The sequence below is a fragment of the Gobio gobio genome (assembly GCF_949357685.1).
Source record: "Gobio gobio genome assembly, chromosome: 18".
NCBI classification, from domain to species: Eukaryota; Metazoa; Chordata; class Actinopteri; order Cypriniformes; family Gobionidae; genus Gobio; species Gobio gobio.
The window spans coordinates 48,650,395-48,665,394 of record NC_137111.1 but is presented as its reverse complement, the minus strand read 5'-3'; the positions used below and the strand labels follow the sequence as shown (position 1 = coordinate 48,665,394).

The following is a 15,000-nucleotide window of genomic DNA, read 5'->3' as shown; positions in this document are numbered from 1 at the left end:
AATTACATATAATGTTAACAGTAACATTTATTATTATTACTACATATAATATTAACAATATTTATTATTATTATTATTATTATTATTATTATTATTATTAATTACATATAATGTTAACAATAACATTTATTATTATTATTATTATTATTATTATTATTATTATTAATTACATATAATGTTAACAATAACATTTATTATTATTATTATTATTATTATTATTATTATTATTATTATTATTATTATTATTATTATTATTATTATATAACATTTTAACTGTCTCACCGTTATTTGTTTTAATTATTTTAATAATTGTTATAATTATAAAAAACTCTTAATTGTTAATATTATTATTAGTATTATTATTATTACATATATATCGATAGGTGTTACGGCCATAACCAGCAAATAAGGCTCATTAATCAAATTAACTTAAACAGCTGATTCGGACCGAACACATAAGTCAATCACAGACACAAAGTAACGCTTCAAGACGCCATGTACGCCTTCATTTACTATAAAAAATGAACAAGAGAAACAAATGTACACAATCCAAAAGAGAATACAAATCAGAATCCAAATCAGGTCAACCTATTAACAAACATAAATCAAACAAGTAATAAACAACAGTAAACTGGTAGGACAACTAAGAAAGTAAACAGAGAACACCTGCCTACGCCTGTACTCAGCAGTTCTTACCTGGCTTCCGACAAAACAAAGACAAGTGAATCTTCCGGGTCTCTGCTTACCTCCATACTCTTTCTAAATAACCATAAAGTGACATGACGAAATAATTCCTACCAGTTACTGAACTTATGTAAAAGTGAGTAAATAATGCTAAGTCTCAACAAATAATTATACTCAACAAAACCACAAAGAACCTAATAAAGAAAGGAGAACGGAGAGGCGAGGAGAGCGGCAGCCGTGATGTCCACAGGACACGAGATGAGAGAGAGAGAACATCCATGTCGCCGCCAACGCCCTTTTATCCGGTATCCCGGGTGACGTCATGTCTTTGTCACAAGTTGGGGAATTCCCCCGCCACCTATGGACTCAAAACGGTATCAGCACAAATATACGTAACACCCTCACCCTTAAGTGAATAAATTGTAGAAATGAAAAGATCTTACCTAAAAAACAATTTATTCCCATTAAACACGGGATAAGGCATCAGCGATGACATTGTCTCGACCCCGAATGTAACGGATGTCCAATTCAAAAGTCTGTAAAAACAGACTCCAACGCATCAGGCGTTGATTGTTGTTTTTCATTCGGTTCAAGAACACTAAGGGGTTGTGATCGGTGTATACGATCAACGGACATGAAACAGAACCAATATACACATCGAAGTGATGAATGGCAAGGACAAGAGCGAGTGCCTCCTTCTCAATAGTGGAGTAACCACGCTGATGTTTATTGAATTTGCGTGAAAAATAGCAAACGGGATGCTCAACACCAGCCTGATCTCGTTGAAGTAACACGGCTCCCGCACCTGTGTCACTTGCATCGACAGCAAGAAAGAACGGAGTAGAGAAATCAGGAGCGGACAAAATAGGGGAATTAATCAGAAGCGCCTTAATCTGCTCAAAACTTATTTGACACGACTCGGACCATTGAAAAGGCACCTTTGGGCTCAGGAGGTCAGTTAAAGGAGTGGCAACAACAGAAAAATTCCTACAAAAATTCCTGTAGTACCCCACCATACCCAAGAACCGTCGAAGGTCGCGTCTCGTTTTCGGCACGGGAAATTTAGTAATAGCCTCGACCTTAGACTCAACAGGTCGAACTTGCCCCCCACCAACAATCTTTCCCAGATACGTTACCGTAGCTCGACCGAATTCGCACTTAGCCAAATTAACCGTAAGGTTAGCACTAGACAGACGACTGAACAGTTCCTCCAGCTGTTTTACATGTTCTGACCAAGACGCGCTGTAAATAACCAGGTCATCCAAATACGCCTCAACATTACGCATGCCCTCAAGGACACGATTTACCAACCTCTGGAATGTTGCCGGAGCATTTCGTAAACCGAAAGCCATTACGGTGTAATGTAGGAAATGGTCCGGTGTAACGAATGCCGAAATCTCTTTGGCACGATCCGACAAAGGCACCTGCCAGTAACCTTTAAGCAGATCGATTTTGGTAACGAAAGCAGCATTTCCAACATGATCCACGCAATCTTCCATCCGAGGCAATGGATAACTATCTGGTTTTGTCACAGCATTAACGCGTCTAAAATCAGTACAAAAACGAAACGTATTATCAGACTTTTTAACCAGCAAACAAGGTGAGCTCCAAGGACTAAAACTCTGTTCTGCAATGTTGTTTTCAAGCATGAAAGTCACCTCTTGCTGCAACTGAGTTCGTTTCTCAGGACTTACCCGATACGCATGCTGTTTAATCGGCAACGAGTCGCCAACGTCAATATCATGTTCAATCAGCGAAGTACGAGAGGGAACATCAGAGAACAGATTACTGTACATACGAATAATGTCAGTCATGTCAGCGCGTTCGGTAACGGTTAAATGGGAAAGGTACAAGTCAAGGTTTTGGATTAGCTCAGAATTTTTCAACCTCCCCGTCACCAGTTCTAGAGGAGGAAACGCAACGTCACCATCATCCTCAGGAATAGACAAAACATCAGCACGTTCATAACCAGAGCACAATGGGCGGGTCCGAAGTTCAGCACCGGTCAGTGCCCCAGCATCAGGTAACTCAGCACTGGACAGCGCCTGCTCTTTGGTCACCAGAGAATCTGTAGGTGAAACAAGTAACACAGCCGACTTCTTTCCAGACGAATCTGGCAATCTCTCAAAATACGGCTTAAGCATGTTAATGTGACATAGACGAGTTTTTTTTCGTTTGTCAGAAGTTTCTATCACATAACCAAGCTCACTCACCTTCTCTTTCACCTGATAAGGACCATAGTAGCGAGCCTGCAAAGCAGACCCTGGGACAGGCAACAGCACCAACACCTTATCACCAGTAGCAAAACTACGAAGGTTAGCATTACAATCAAAACGGCTTTTCATCCGTCGTTGTGACATCTGCAAATTCTCTTTGGCTAATTCACATGCACGATGCAATTTAAAACGGAAGTCTGAAACATAGTCAAGAATGTTCTTAGGACTCATGTCATTAGTCCAATGATCTTTAATCAGCTTCAGTGGACCACGGACCGTATGCCCGAACACCAACTCGGCCGGACTAAAGCCCAACGACTCCTGCACTACCTCCCTAACTGCAAACATAACCATAGGCACTCCTTCATCCCAGTCTTTCTGGAACTCCAGACAAAATGCACGTAGCATTGATTTTAACGTCTGGTGGAACCTTTCGAGTGCTCCCTGGCTTTCTGGGTGGTAACAACTTGACGTGCAATGTTGGATATGCAACTGATCCAGAGCCTGTTTAAACAAACGGGACATGAAATTCGTACCTTGGTCCGATTGAATGGTACGAGGAAGGCCAAACAATGAAAAGAATTTAACGAGCGATTTCACAATCACTGGTGCAGTGATTTTCCGCAGAGGAATTGCCTCTGGAAACCGTGTTGACGCACACATAATAGTGAGCAAATACTGATTACCCGCCTTCGTGCGAGGCAAAGGGCCGACACAGTCGATCATCACACGCTCGAATGGTTCACCAACAGCTGGAATCGGATGTAATGGTGCTGGTGAAATTTTCTGGTTTGGTTTGCCAATCTTTTGACACACATGACAGCTTCGGCAATAACGTGCTACATCATTTTTCAAGCCAGGCCAAAAAAAATGCCTGAGAACACGATCAAATGTCTTATTCACGCCTAAATGACCAGCAAACGGACTATCATGCGCTAAACTCAGTATTTCGGAGCGATATGAGGAGGGAACTACTACCTGTTTAATGATTCGCCACTCATCATCAACAGATGCAGTTGGTGGTCTCCACTTCCTCATCAACACACCATCTTCAACAAAGTATCCTTGTGATACATGTTCGAGTTGCTCACTAGGAACAACGGCTTCAAAGAGGGATGATATTTCCTCATCTTTCCCCTGCTCAACAATAAGCTGTTCGCGGGACAGAGACAGTTTATCCAACCCTACAGAATATTCATCTCGACTCTTAACGGCGATGTCTGAACCGTCAGAGTTTGAACACTTAACCTCACCAAAATCTGAATTAGAAAGGAACGTATCGTTCAAATCAAAGTTCCACTCACCTTCTGATTTACTACGGTTTTGATTTTTCAGTCTCTGTTTCATAGCACGAGTGACAGCACACGAAGGAAATACCTCTGGGTATTTCTGAGCCAACTTGTCAGGAGTAGAACAGGAAAGAGGAACATTAGTTACCTCAGGGCTAGCAAAAACTTTTCCTCCCGCCAAGTCATTCCCTAAAATAAATGTGACATCTCGAACGGGAAGACACGGTCGCACTCCAACAACAACGCGACCAACAACAAGGGAGGATTCAATTTCAATTTCGTGCAAAGGCACGTTCACAAAGCCCATTTCGAATCCCTGTACTAAGACGCTCGAGCCAATAGAACTCTTATCAGACAACGGTAATATCCCTTCCAGAATAAAACTCTGAGCGGCGCCTGTATCACGAAGCATTTTAACTGGTTTCCTCGACCCAGCATTACCTGCCAAAGACACAAATCCGTCCATTATAAATGGCACATACCCCTGATCTTCACACATGTCAGCTTGAGATACTAACAACTCCAGTCCTTCCAGATGCGGCGAGGACGTCATCAATAAACCTACTGGTTTAGGAACACTTTTTTTCTTCTTGAGCACATTGCACTCAGAAATAATGTGTCCACGTTTTTTGCAATAAAAACAAACAGGTGAGGACAACTTATCAGAACCCTCTGCCACTTTATCAGCAGGCAGAGTACGTTCAAGATTACGCTTAAAGGACCGATGACTATTGTTCACGGATGGAAATTTCGTTGAATCAGTGAACACGTTCTTATGCGTAAGTACATATTCATCAGCTAGCGCAGCAGCAGCTGAACATTTCAGAACTTTTTGCTCATTTAAATATGTTACAACGCGGTCTGGTAAACAGTTTTTAAATTCCTCTAAAAGAATCAGTTCACGGAGCTCTTCAAACGTGCTCACTTTCATTGAAGAACACCAGCGATCAAACATTGACTCTTTCTCACGAACAAATTCAACATAAGCCTCATCATTTTTCCGAAGATTACGAAATTTTTGTCGATACGCCTCAGGAACTAGTTCATAGACCCTAAGTACGGCTCTCTTTACTTGCTCATAATCAAGAGACTCTTCAACTGACAAAGAAGAATAAGCTTCCTGGGCTTTACCAGAAAACACACACTGCAACAGCATAGGCCAAAATGTTTTCGGCCATTTCATGTTGGTGGCAACACGTTCAAAAAGAGCAAAAAACTTGTCTACCTCTTGTTCTCGAAAAGGAGGAACAATACGAATATTTCGACTTACGTCAAAATCAGGAGCATCACTTACACCCCTCTCACGAGCTTTCAGCTCCATTTCCTTAAGGCGACAAGCTTGTTCCATTTCAAGCTTTTTCAGCTCAAGTTCATGTCTCTCACGCTCTCTCCATCTCTCTCTCTCACGCTCCCATTCCTCTCTCTCCCTCAACAAAGCGGTGTCGTGCTCTTTAACCTGCAACTCCATTTTCTTCACCTGCATTGCAAGATCCTCCGAGCTACCCTCAGCTGATTCAGGATAATCTGTCAGCTTTTCCTCTTCACCAAAAACACCCTGCTTATGTAACGATTCTACAAGCAGAATCTGAAGTTCACGTTTAGATGAAGTATTACGAAAACTGACCTTATAATGAGCAGCGATTTTCATAAGATCTACTCTATTAACTTGAAACAGCTCCGCTTGCGTCGGATTCACAATAAAAGCAGTTAATTCGAACATATTTAGAATTAAACGTCCTACTGGGTTACAGAGAAAGAAGCGTGCACAACACGAGCCAAAATTCAAAAGTTCACATCAAGTTCCTGTGATTGACCAAAGTTACAAAGTAACAAATTCAAAGCACGTGGACAGATCAAAAGATCAAACAAAGCCACGGCGAAAAGAGATCGAGATTATTCAAATCATCCAGATCTCGGACAAGCCCCCAAATATGTTACGGCCATAACCAGCAAATAAGGCTCATTAATCAAATTAACTTAAACAGCTGATTCGGACCGAACACATAAGTCAATCACAGACACAAAGTAACGCTTCAAGACGCCATGTACGCCTTCATTTACTATAAAAAATGAACAAGAGAAACAAATGTACACAATCCAAAAGAGAATACAAATCAGAATCCAAATCAGGTCAACCTATTAACAAACATAAATCAAACAAGTAATAAACAACAGTAAACTGGTAGGACAACTAAGAAAGTAAACAGAGAACACCTGCCTACGCCTGTACTCAGCAGTTCTTACCTGGCTTCCGACAAAACAAAGACAAGTGAATCTTCCGGGTCTCTGCTTACCTCCATACTCTTTCTAAATAACCATAAAGTGACATGACGAAATAATTCCTACCAGTTACTGAACTTATGTAAAAGTGAGTAAATAATGCTAAGTCTCAACAAATAATTATACTCAACAAAACCACAAAGAACCTAATAAAGAAAGGAGAACGGAGAGGCGAGGAGAGCGGCAGCCGTGATGTCCACAGGACACGAGATGAGAGAGAGAGAACATCCATGTCGCCGCCAACGCCCTTTTATCCGGTATCCCGGGTGACGTCATGTCTTTGTCACAAGTTGGGGAATTCCCCCGCCACCTATGGACTCAAAACGGTATCAGCACAAATATACGTAACAATAGGCTAATAACATTTATTTATTTATTATTAATATTATTACTACATATAATATTAACAATAACATTTATTATTATTATTATTATTATTATTATTATTATTATTATAATATAACATTTATTTATTTATTTATTTATTTATTATTAATGATATTTTTACATATAATGATAACAATAACATTTATTATTATTATACTTAAAATATTAATAACAAAACTGCTTCACCGTTATTTGTTTTAATTATTTTAATAATTGTTATAATTATTTTAAAATACTCTTAATTGTTAATATTATATTATTATTATTAATAATAATAATAATAATAATAATAATAATAATAATAATAATAACAATAACAATAATAATAATAATAATAATAATAATAATAATAATAATAATATTAACAATAACATTTATTATTATTATTATTATTATTATTATTATTATTATTATTATTATTATTATTATTATATTACATATAATATTAATAACAAAACTGCTTCACTTCTATTTGTTTTAATTGTTTTAATAATTTGTTATAATGATTTTCAAAAAACTCTTAGTTGTCAATATTATTATTATTTATTACATATAATATTAATAAATAACAATAATAATATATGAATATGATATTCGATGAGAGAAATGACATTGTTTCCATGACAAGCACACTTCAATCCCTGATGCTCTAATGAACACTATATGTGTGTATGATTCTCGTAACGTCAGGTGTGTGTGTGTGTGTGTGTGTGTGTGTGTGTGTGTGTGTGTGGTTTATTATCAGGCTCAGGCAGCTCTGCTCGCGCGGTTTCTCGCTGTTGGGAAGTTCTGCTACGAGAACAGAAACTTCGCCACCGCCATGCAGATTCTGTCCGGGCTGGAGAACGTGATTGTGAGGCAATTACCGGTAAGAAGTGAAAGCCGTGTGATAAACGAGTGTGTGTGGAGAGAGTCGTGAGACTGTGTGCTGTTTCTGCTTCATCTTATCTGCCAGCTCCAGCGGCTCGAATGTTCATTGCACGCTTCTCTAAACTGATTAAACACACACACTGTATTTAGAAGCAGGAGAGGGTTATAATCCACGTGCATTCAGCATTTTGTGCAGAAACAAAACAGTATTCATTATATTTGGCGTGAAATTAAATTGCATGATAAATGGTTCTCATAAGCCATGCTTATTCCCGTCTAAATGAGTTTTACAACTTCTGTGTGTGTGTGTGTGTGTGTGTGTGGCAGGCGTGGAAGCAGCTCTCAGTGAAGGTGTGCGAGGCTCTGGAGGAGCTCAGGGCTGTGCAGGTGAGACGCTCACATACAGAAGTTCAACACAAATTACACACTATGCACTTACACACTGTGTGTAACCCTCTCCAAGCGGGACTCGAACCCGGGTCCGCCGGCATGAGAGTCGGACGCTCTAACAAGGAGGCTAAAGGCTGCAACCCCTAGAGTCAGTCCCTAGACTAGGGGTCTTCAACTAAACTTGCTTGAGGTCCAGTAAATGAACCCTCCTCACCGGCCGAGGTCCGGACAGTTATATACCTAAAAACAATAATTTATGTTTATTGCCAGACTAAAGAAATTAGTGTAGATAGCATTTGTTCTTAATTGAACAAAATATTTAATTTGTTCTCATATGGACAAAACATGTCTGTTCATATTGTTAAAGGGTTAGTTCACCCTAAAATGAAAATTCTGTCATTAATTACTTCCCCTCATGTGGTTGGACACCCGTCAGACCTCCGTTCATCTTCAGACACAAATGAAGATATTTTAGTGTAAATCTGATGCTCTGAAAGGCCTCCATTGGCTCAACTTTACACTCTCAAGACCCTTAAAAGACACTAAAGACGTCGTTACAAAGTCCATCTCACTACAGCGGTTCTACAATAACGTTATGAATCGGCGACAATAGTTTTTTTGCACAAAAAAACCCTAAATAACGACTTACATAGTGATGATGATTTTCACGGCCTCATGATGCTTCGAAGCGTTATGAATCAGTGAGTCGATTCATGATTCGGATCGAGTGTCAAACCGCCAAACTGCTGAAATTTGGCGATTCAAACAGCTGATTTGACTCACTGATTCATAACGCTCCAAACTGCTGAATCGACTCACTGATTCATAAGGCTCCAAACCACCGAATCGACTCACTGATTCATAACGCTCCAAACTGCTGAATCGACTCACTGATTCATAACGCTCCAAACTGCTGAATCGTCTCACTGATTCATAACGCTCCAAACTGCTGATTCGACTCACTGATTCACAACGCTCCAAACTGCTGAATCGACTCACTGATTCATAACGCTCCAAACTGCTGATTCGACTCACTGATTCATAACGCTTCGAAGCTTCATGAGGCCGTGTTTTGAAATCGTCATCACTATGTAAGTCGTTATTTAGGGTTTTTTTGCGCACAAAAAATATTCTCGTCTTCATAAAGTTATTGTTGAACCACTGTAGTGAGATGGACTTTGTAATGACGTCTTTTAAGGGTCTTGAGAGTGTAAAGTTGAGCCAATGGAGGCCTTTCAGAGCCATCAGATTTACACTAAAATATCTTCATTTGTGTCTGAAGATGAACGGAGGTCTGACGGGTGTCCAACCACATGAGGGGAAGTAATTAATGACAGAATTTACATTTTTGGGTGAACTAACCCTTTCATTTCAAACCTAACTGCAAAGTATTTGCTTATGCTTTATAATTATGCAATAAAAAAAATAACTATTTCCGGTACAGATCGGGTACTGTAAAAAATTACGATAACTGCCGTAAATTGTTTCGACATGTCAGACAGGAAGTAGCCGCATTTTCGCACATGCGCAGAACAAATCGTGTTTCCGGTACGGATCGAGTAGTGACACGCACCATCCGTCTCTTCTTCACTGCATATGCGTAACAGTGAGCAACCCGTGGCCAGGGATGGGCAGTATTTCAGATACATGTAATTAAAATACGTATTTGAAATACAAAATACTATTTTGTATTTTAAAGCCTTTGGAAAAATCTAATGTAATTTGTATTTAAATACATTTAAGATGAGTATTTTTGTATTTTCAAAATACTCAAAATACTTTGAGCCAGTCAACCTCTTTATCAGGAGCAGTTCCCTTTCGAGGGAACTCCCACTGCATCGGAACGACGAATTTGGGGACACTCCCTAAGCAACAGCGCGTCGGAAGTATGAATGAAATCAGGCCAATCCTGATTGGTGTTGCGTCATCACGTAACTATGACGGCATACCCGGAAGATACATAAAGGGGAGCCCAGGCATAGTAATGGCAGTTATCGCTCTTCAGCATAGCGCTCTTTGTGAAATCTGTCTGTCTATTTATTGTTGTTCGTTGTGAGAGTGAAAAAGTGTGTGTGAAATGGCGACTGAGAAAGCAAGAGACTTTAAGCAGTGTGTGCATCCGTGTCCCCGTTACATGTCGGGCTCGGACACACACTCGCTTTGTGTACAGTGCCTGGGTGTTGAGCATGCTCGGGCGGCTCTCGAGGGGCGCTCTGTGAACATTGTGAGCGGCTCACACTCAGGCTCTTGCGTTCTCGGCTGGCCGTGTTTGATGAGGCCGGCCATCCTCGTGAGCCCTCTGGTTCTGGACCCGCAGTCGCCGAGGCGGCTCGGCGTCGCAGATCCTGGGGCTCACAGCGGGATCTGTCAGACAGGTTTGGGACTGCTGAGGCACTTTCCCAAACTTCGTCTGACGATTCCGAGATTCTCCCTCCCCGTGTGGAAGCCCGCGCTGCGGCTTCTTCCCCCGGGGTGGAGAATCCGGTGTTCATTCTCTCTGGTTCCGAGGAACCAGATGAGGTGGACATCGAAGCGGGCGGTGAAGCACCATATGAGTCGCCACTTCACCCACCCGCTCAAGAGGAACTGGTCGAGGTTTTGACCCGTGCGGTGGCCAAATTAAGAATTGATTGGCCACAGGAAAATGAGGAAATCCAGCCACCAAGCAGGCTGGATGACCGATTCCTTTCACGCCGGGCTCAAACACCTCGCCGGGGCTTGCCTTTTTTCCCGGACTTGCACAATGAGTTGTGCAAGTCTTGGAGAAAGCCGTATTCGGCGCGCGTTTCCAATCCCCCTGTATTGGATTATTCTAATGTCCTGGGGGCGCGTGAAGCCGGATACGGGACGATGCCGCGGGTGGAAGATGCTCTCGCGGGTTATCTTTCTGAGGGTGAGGGTGAGATGAGGGTGAGGGTCCCTCCCCGGGGGACATATTGGAGCTCCGGAAGGCTGCGGACTTGTCTCTCCGCATCACCAAGGAGACGGCCCGCGCTGTGGGCTGCTCCATGGCATCCATGGTGACTGTGGAGAGACATTTGTGGCTGAATTTATCGGGGATGAAGGAGAAGGATAAAACCTTCCTCCTAGACTCCCCGATCTCGCCTTCTGGACTGTTCGGCGACGCTGTTAATATCGTCGTCGACAGATTCCAGGAGGCGAGGAAGCAGTCAGCGGCCTTCCGCCAATACCTCCCTCGTCGCTCCAAAGGGAAGGCTGCCTCCAGCGGGCAGCCTCAGCCGTCCACCAGTTCCTCGCAGCGGCAGGTGCAAAAGCAGAGCGTCGCCTCTCGAGCCCCTCCTCCTGGAGCTTGGCAACAGAGGCGGCGCTCGCACCAGCAGGCTTCCGCACCTATGGGCGATTTAAGAAACGTCCTTCAGGCTAGGAAGGCTGCTGGGAAGAAGTCCTAGCTTCGGCTGGACTTCAAAGAGCGGTCCCCCCCGCGCCCGGCGCTCTCGGGAAATCAATGTGGTAATCCCGCCATCACAGACGCTTCGGGCTACATCGATTTCCCGCGGACGTTCACTGCTCCAGCCGCCTCCGGGAGGACTTGCGACTGGGCAGTTAGCGCGTCCGTACACCGAAAATTGTCCCCAACTGCTCCCTGCCGGTTCGCCGCTTCAGGGGGTTGGGGACGAGGCTCGGTTGACACCCGAGGCCAGCCTCGAGAGGCTGGTTCCCTTAGTAGATTATCTCGGCGCGTGGAAATGCCTTCCGAGTATTTCTACGTGGGTCCTGCAGACTGTAGAAAAAGGTTACAGACTGCAGTTCAGTCATCCTCCACCAAAATTCTGTGGAGTGACATGGACTGTAGTGGAACCAGAGCGTGTTCGGGTTATGGAACAGGAAGTAGAATCCTTGCTGGTAAAGGGGGCCATATGTTCCCCCACCAGAGAGGGAGTCCGGGTTCTACAGCCGGTACTTCATAGTTCCAAAGAAGGATGGAGGGTTGCGTCCTGTTCTGGATCTGAGGTATTTGAAATGATCTCTGATGAGGTTCAGGTTCAAAATGCTCACCATTCCTACCATCGTGAGTCAGATCCGGTCCGAGGACTGGTTCGTCACGATAGATCTGAAGGACGCATACTTTCATATATCCATCCTTCCGTGTCACAGGAAGCTCTTGAGGTTCGCTTTCGGGGGCGAGGCGTACCAATATCGAGTGCTTCCCTTTGGTCTAGCTCTTTCCCCACGCACATTCACAAAGTGCATGGATGCAGCTCTGGCTCCAATGAGACACGCCTCTCCCCCCAACCCCAACAATCATGCACAACTCTTCTGGAATAAGATTGTCATGGTCAATTCTACTTGTTGATAGCTTGTCAAATGTGTTTGAAGTATTAACATTTCTGCATGTTAGGGATGGGTGATATCATATGACAATACATATCGTAGATTCGTAGCGATGACATAAATTGTGAATCGATGGAACTTTTTCTAAATCGTTTACATAGATAGGCCTATCGGGGTAAGCACATATATCTGTGCAGCTTTTAGTGGGCAGGAATAATTGGAATGTTGGAGTGGAAAAAGAAGCAAGGGCGAATTAGTTAATGGGTGTGATGTGATGTGTGTTATCATAACTGCCGCAAAAGGAAATTTAAATTAACACTTGCACGTTGGCAGGCAGTTTTTTTGCGCACTTGCTCCGAGACGGAGTGGAACGCTGATAAATAGGCCTACACTTTTGACTTAAAGGCCAAGCGGTGGAATCAGCACACAGTTGCCGCTTTCTCTTTAGCTTTGTGCAGTTGAAACATGGCTCTACGCTGCAAACCTGCTCACTGTGCGCTCCTCAGTGAAGTAATGCTTGACGTGCTCTCCGTTGTATCATTCTGTGAAACGACAGAGGGCGACTCTGAGTAATTGTTCTCCAAACCATCAAAAAGCAGCGATGAGAGGAAGTTGTTTGCTGAATAATTTGTCAAACACTCGTCTCGTGAGAAGTTTGTGAATAAATGGATTTTTTCACATATAAACTGATTAGTTTGTTGGTCATTTTGAGGACACATGTGAAAAAGTTTTTTAGTACCCTAACCAAATAATTAAGTTAAACCCAGTTAACTTGAAATTGTGACTTGTTGTGACATTAGAACAAAACATATTAATGAATAGGCCCAGATAGATTTCATCCTAATAGGGATACCTGCACTGAATCACCAATTTCACATGTATTTTGTGTATTTTAAAATGACAAAATACTGTATTTGTATTTAAATACATTTTTCCACACAGTATTTTGTATTTTGTATTTAAATACATTTTTCCACGCAGTATTTTGTATTTTGTATTTAAATACATTTTTCCACGCAGTATTTTGTATTTGTATTTAAATACATTTTTCCACGCAGTATTTTGTATTTTGTATTTAAATACATTTTTCCACACAGTATTTTGTATTTTGTATTTAAATACATTTTTCCACGCAGTATTTTGTATTTGTATTTTAAATACATTTCCATGTATTTATGCCCATCTCTGCCCGTGGCGACATAGGACCCAAACGGTTCTCCTGAGCTGCCTATATAAATGTGATTTTTTTTTTTTAATGGCATGTGGCATATTTATTTCATTATGTCAAAAGGCTTCGCGGTCCGGATTTGGACCGGAGTCCGATAGTTGGGCTGCGTTCACACTGCAGGCTGAAACGACCCAATTCCGATTTTTTTTCCCTTATGCGACCTGTATCTGATCTTTTCATGACAGTCTGAACGACACAGATCCGATCTTTTCAAATGCGACCCAGGCCACTTGGGTATGTGGTCCAAATCCGATACATATCCGATCTTTTCAAATGCGTCTTCAGTCTGAACTGCCAGGTCACATGTATCCGACCCGCACGTCGTTGATACGCGACAAACGTCATCATTGTACGTTGAAGTAGGCGGGAATGAGAAGATAAACAACTATGGCGGACGATGCTGAGACCAGTCAGTGGAAGGGAAGCGAGATTACGGAGTTAATTAATATTTGGGGGGACAGCTCTATTCAAGCCAAACTCGAGGGCTCTTATCGGAACCGGGCGGTTTTTGAAAACATTTCAACAAGTGACGTCGTTGACCGCTGAGTACTCTTCTGCGCATGCGGGTCACTTCTGGGTCATTTCACGTTCACACAGGAGATCATAAAAGGTCGCATTTAATTGGAAATGTGAACGGCCTTGCAAAAAAATCTCATTTTTTTCAAAAAATCGGAATTGAGCATTAAGCCCTGCAGTGTGAACGCAGCCTTGGAGACCCCTGCGCTAGAGCGTCTCTTGAGATCAGAGGAGTGAGGTTTACTACTAGCTGACCTGTTACACTCACCCCCTAAACCTCACTCCCATCCGGGTCACGGCACCAATGCAACCCCTCCTGATGGAACCGCCCTCTCCAAGCCGGACTCGAACCCCGGTCCGCCCGCATGAGAGTCTAATCAGAGGAGTGCGCTTTACTTGAAATTTTTAATTATAATTAGTTTAATAATTTTAAACAAACTCTTTAATTGTTAAAGCTACACTGTGTGATATTTTCCCCCATCTAGTGGTGAACGTGTATATGACCATCCAGTGAATATTAGTTTCTGTTCCTCTCAATTCCGATTTAGTTTTAACTCCTACGGTGGCCGATTTAGTCCAAGATTAACATGGCTTCCAGTTCGACCTCGTCCACATTCGACACAGAGCCATCGAGTGTTAAAACGCCAAAGGCGAAGCTTGAATTTACGGGTATGTCCCTCTTTGGCTAATGTACTTTCAAGATGGAGGGGCAACATGGCGACCCGCATTCGAACCCCTCACCCGTATGTATTTTCAATGGCATATTATAAACTTACGAGAATACTTTATTACTTGAAAGAAGTAAATATACATTAATGAGCACATATATTTTTGAAAGAACTAAGTG

The 15,000-nt window shown here is 42.2% G+C and overlaps 1 protein-coding gene across 1 annotated transcript in view; it reads left to right on the top strand.

The window, feature by feature from the left end:
- The window catches only part of kndc1 (kinase non-catalytic C-lobe domain containing 1), a gene marked incomplete at both ends in the record, with an annotated part of 123,039 nt that overhangs the window by 98,179 nt on the left and 9,860 nt on the right, over nucleotides 1-15,000 (top strand). The window contains 2 exons of the mRNA XM_079842284.1: nucleotides 7,602-7,724; nucleotides 8,054-8,113. Of these exons, the coding sequence (XP_079698410.1) occupies nucleotides 7,602-7,724; nucleotides 8,054-8,113 (183 nt within the window). The remainder of the gene's footprint in view (nucleotides 1-7,601; nucleotides 7,725-8,053; nucleotides 8,114-15,000) is intronic.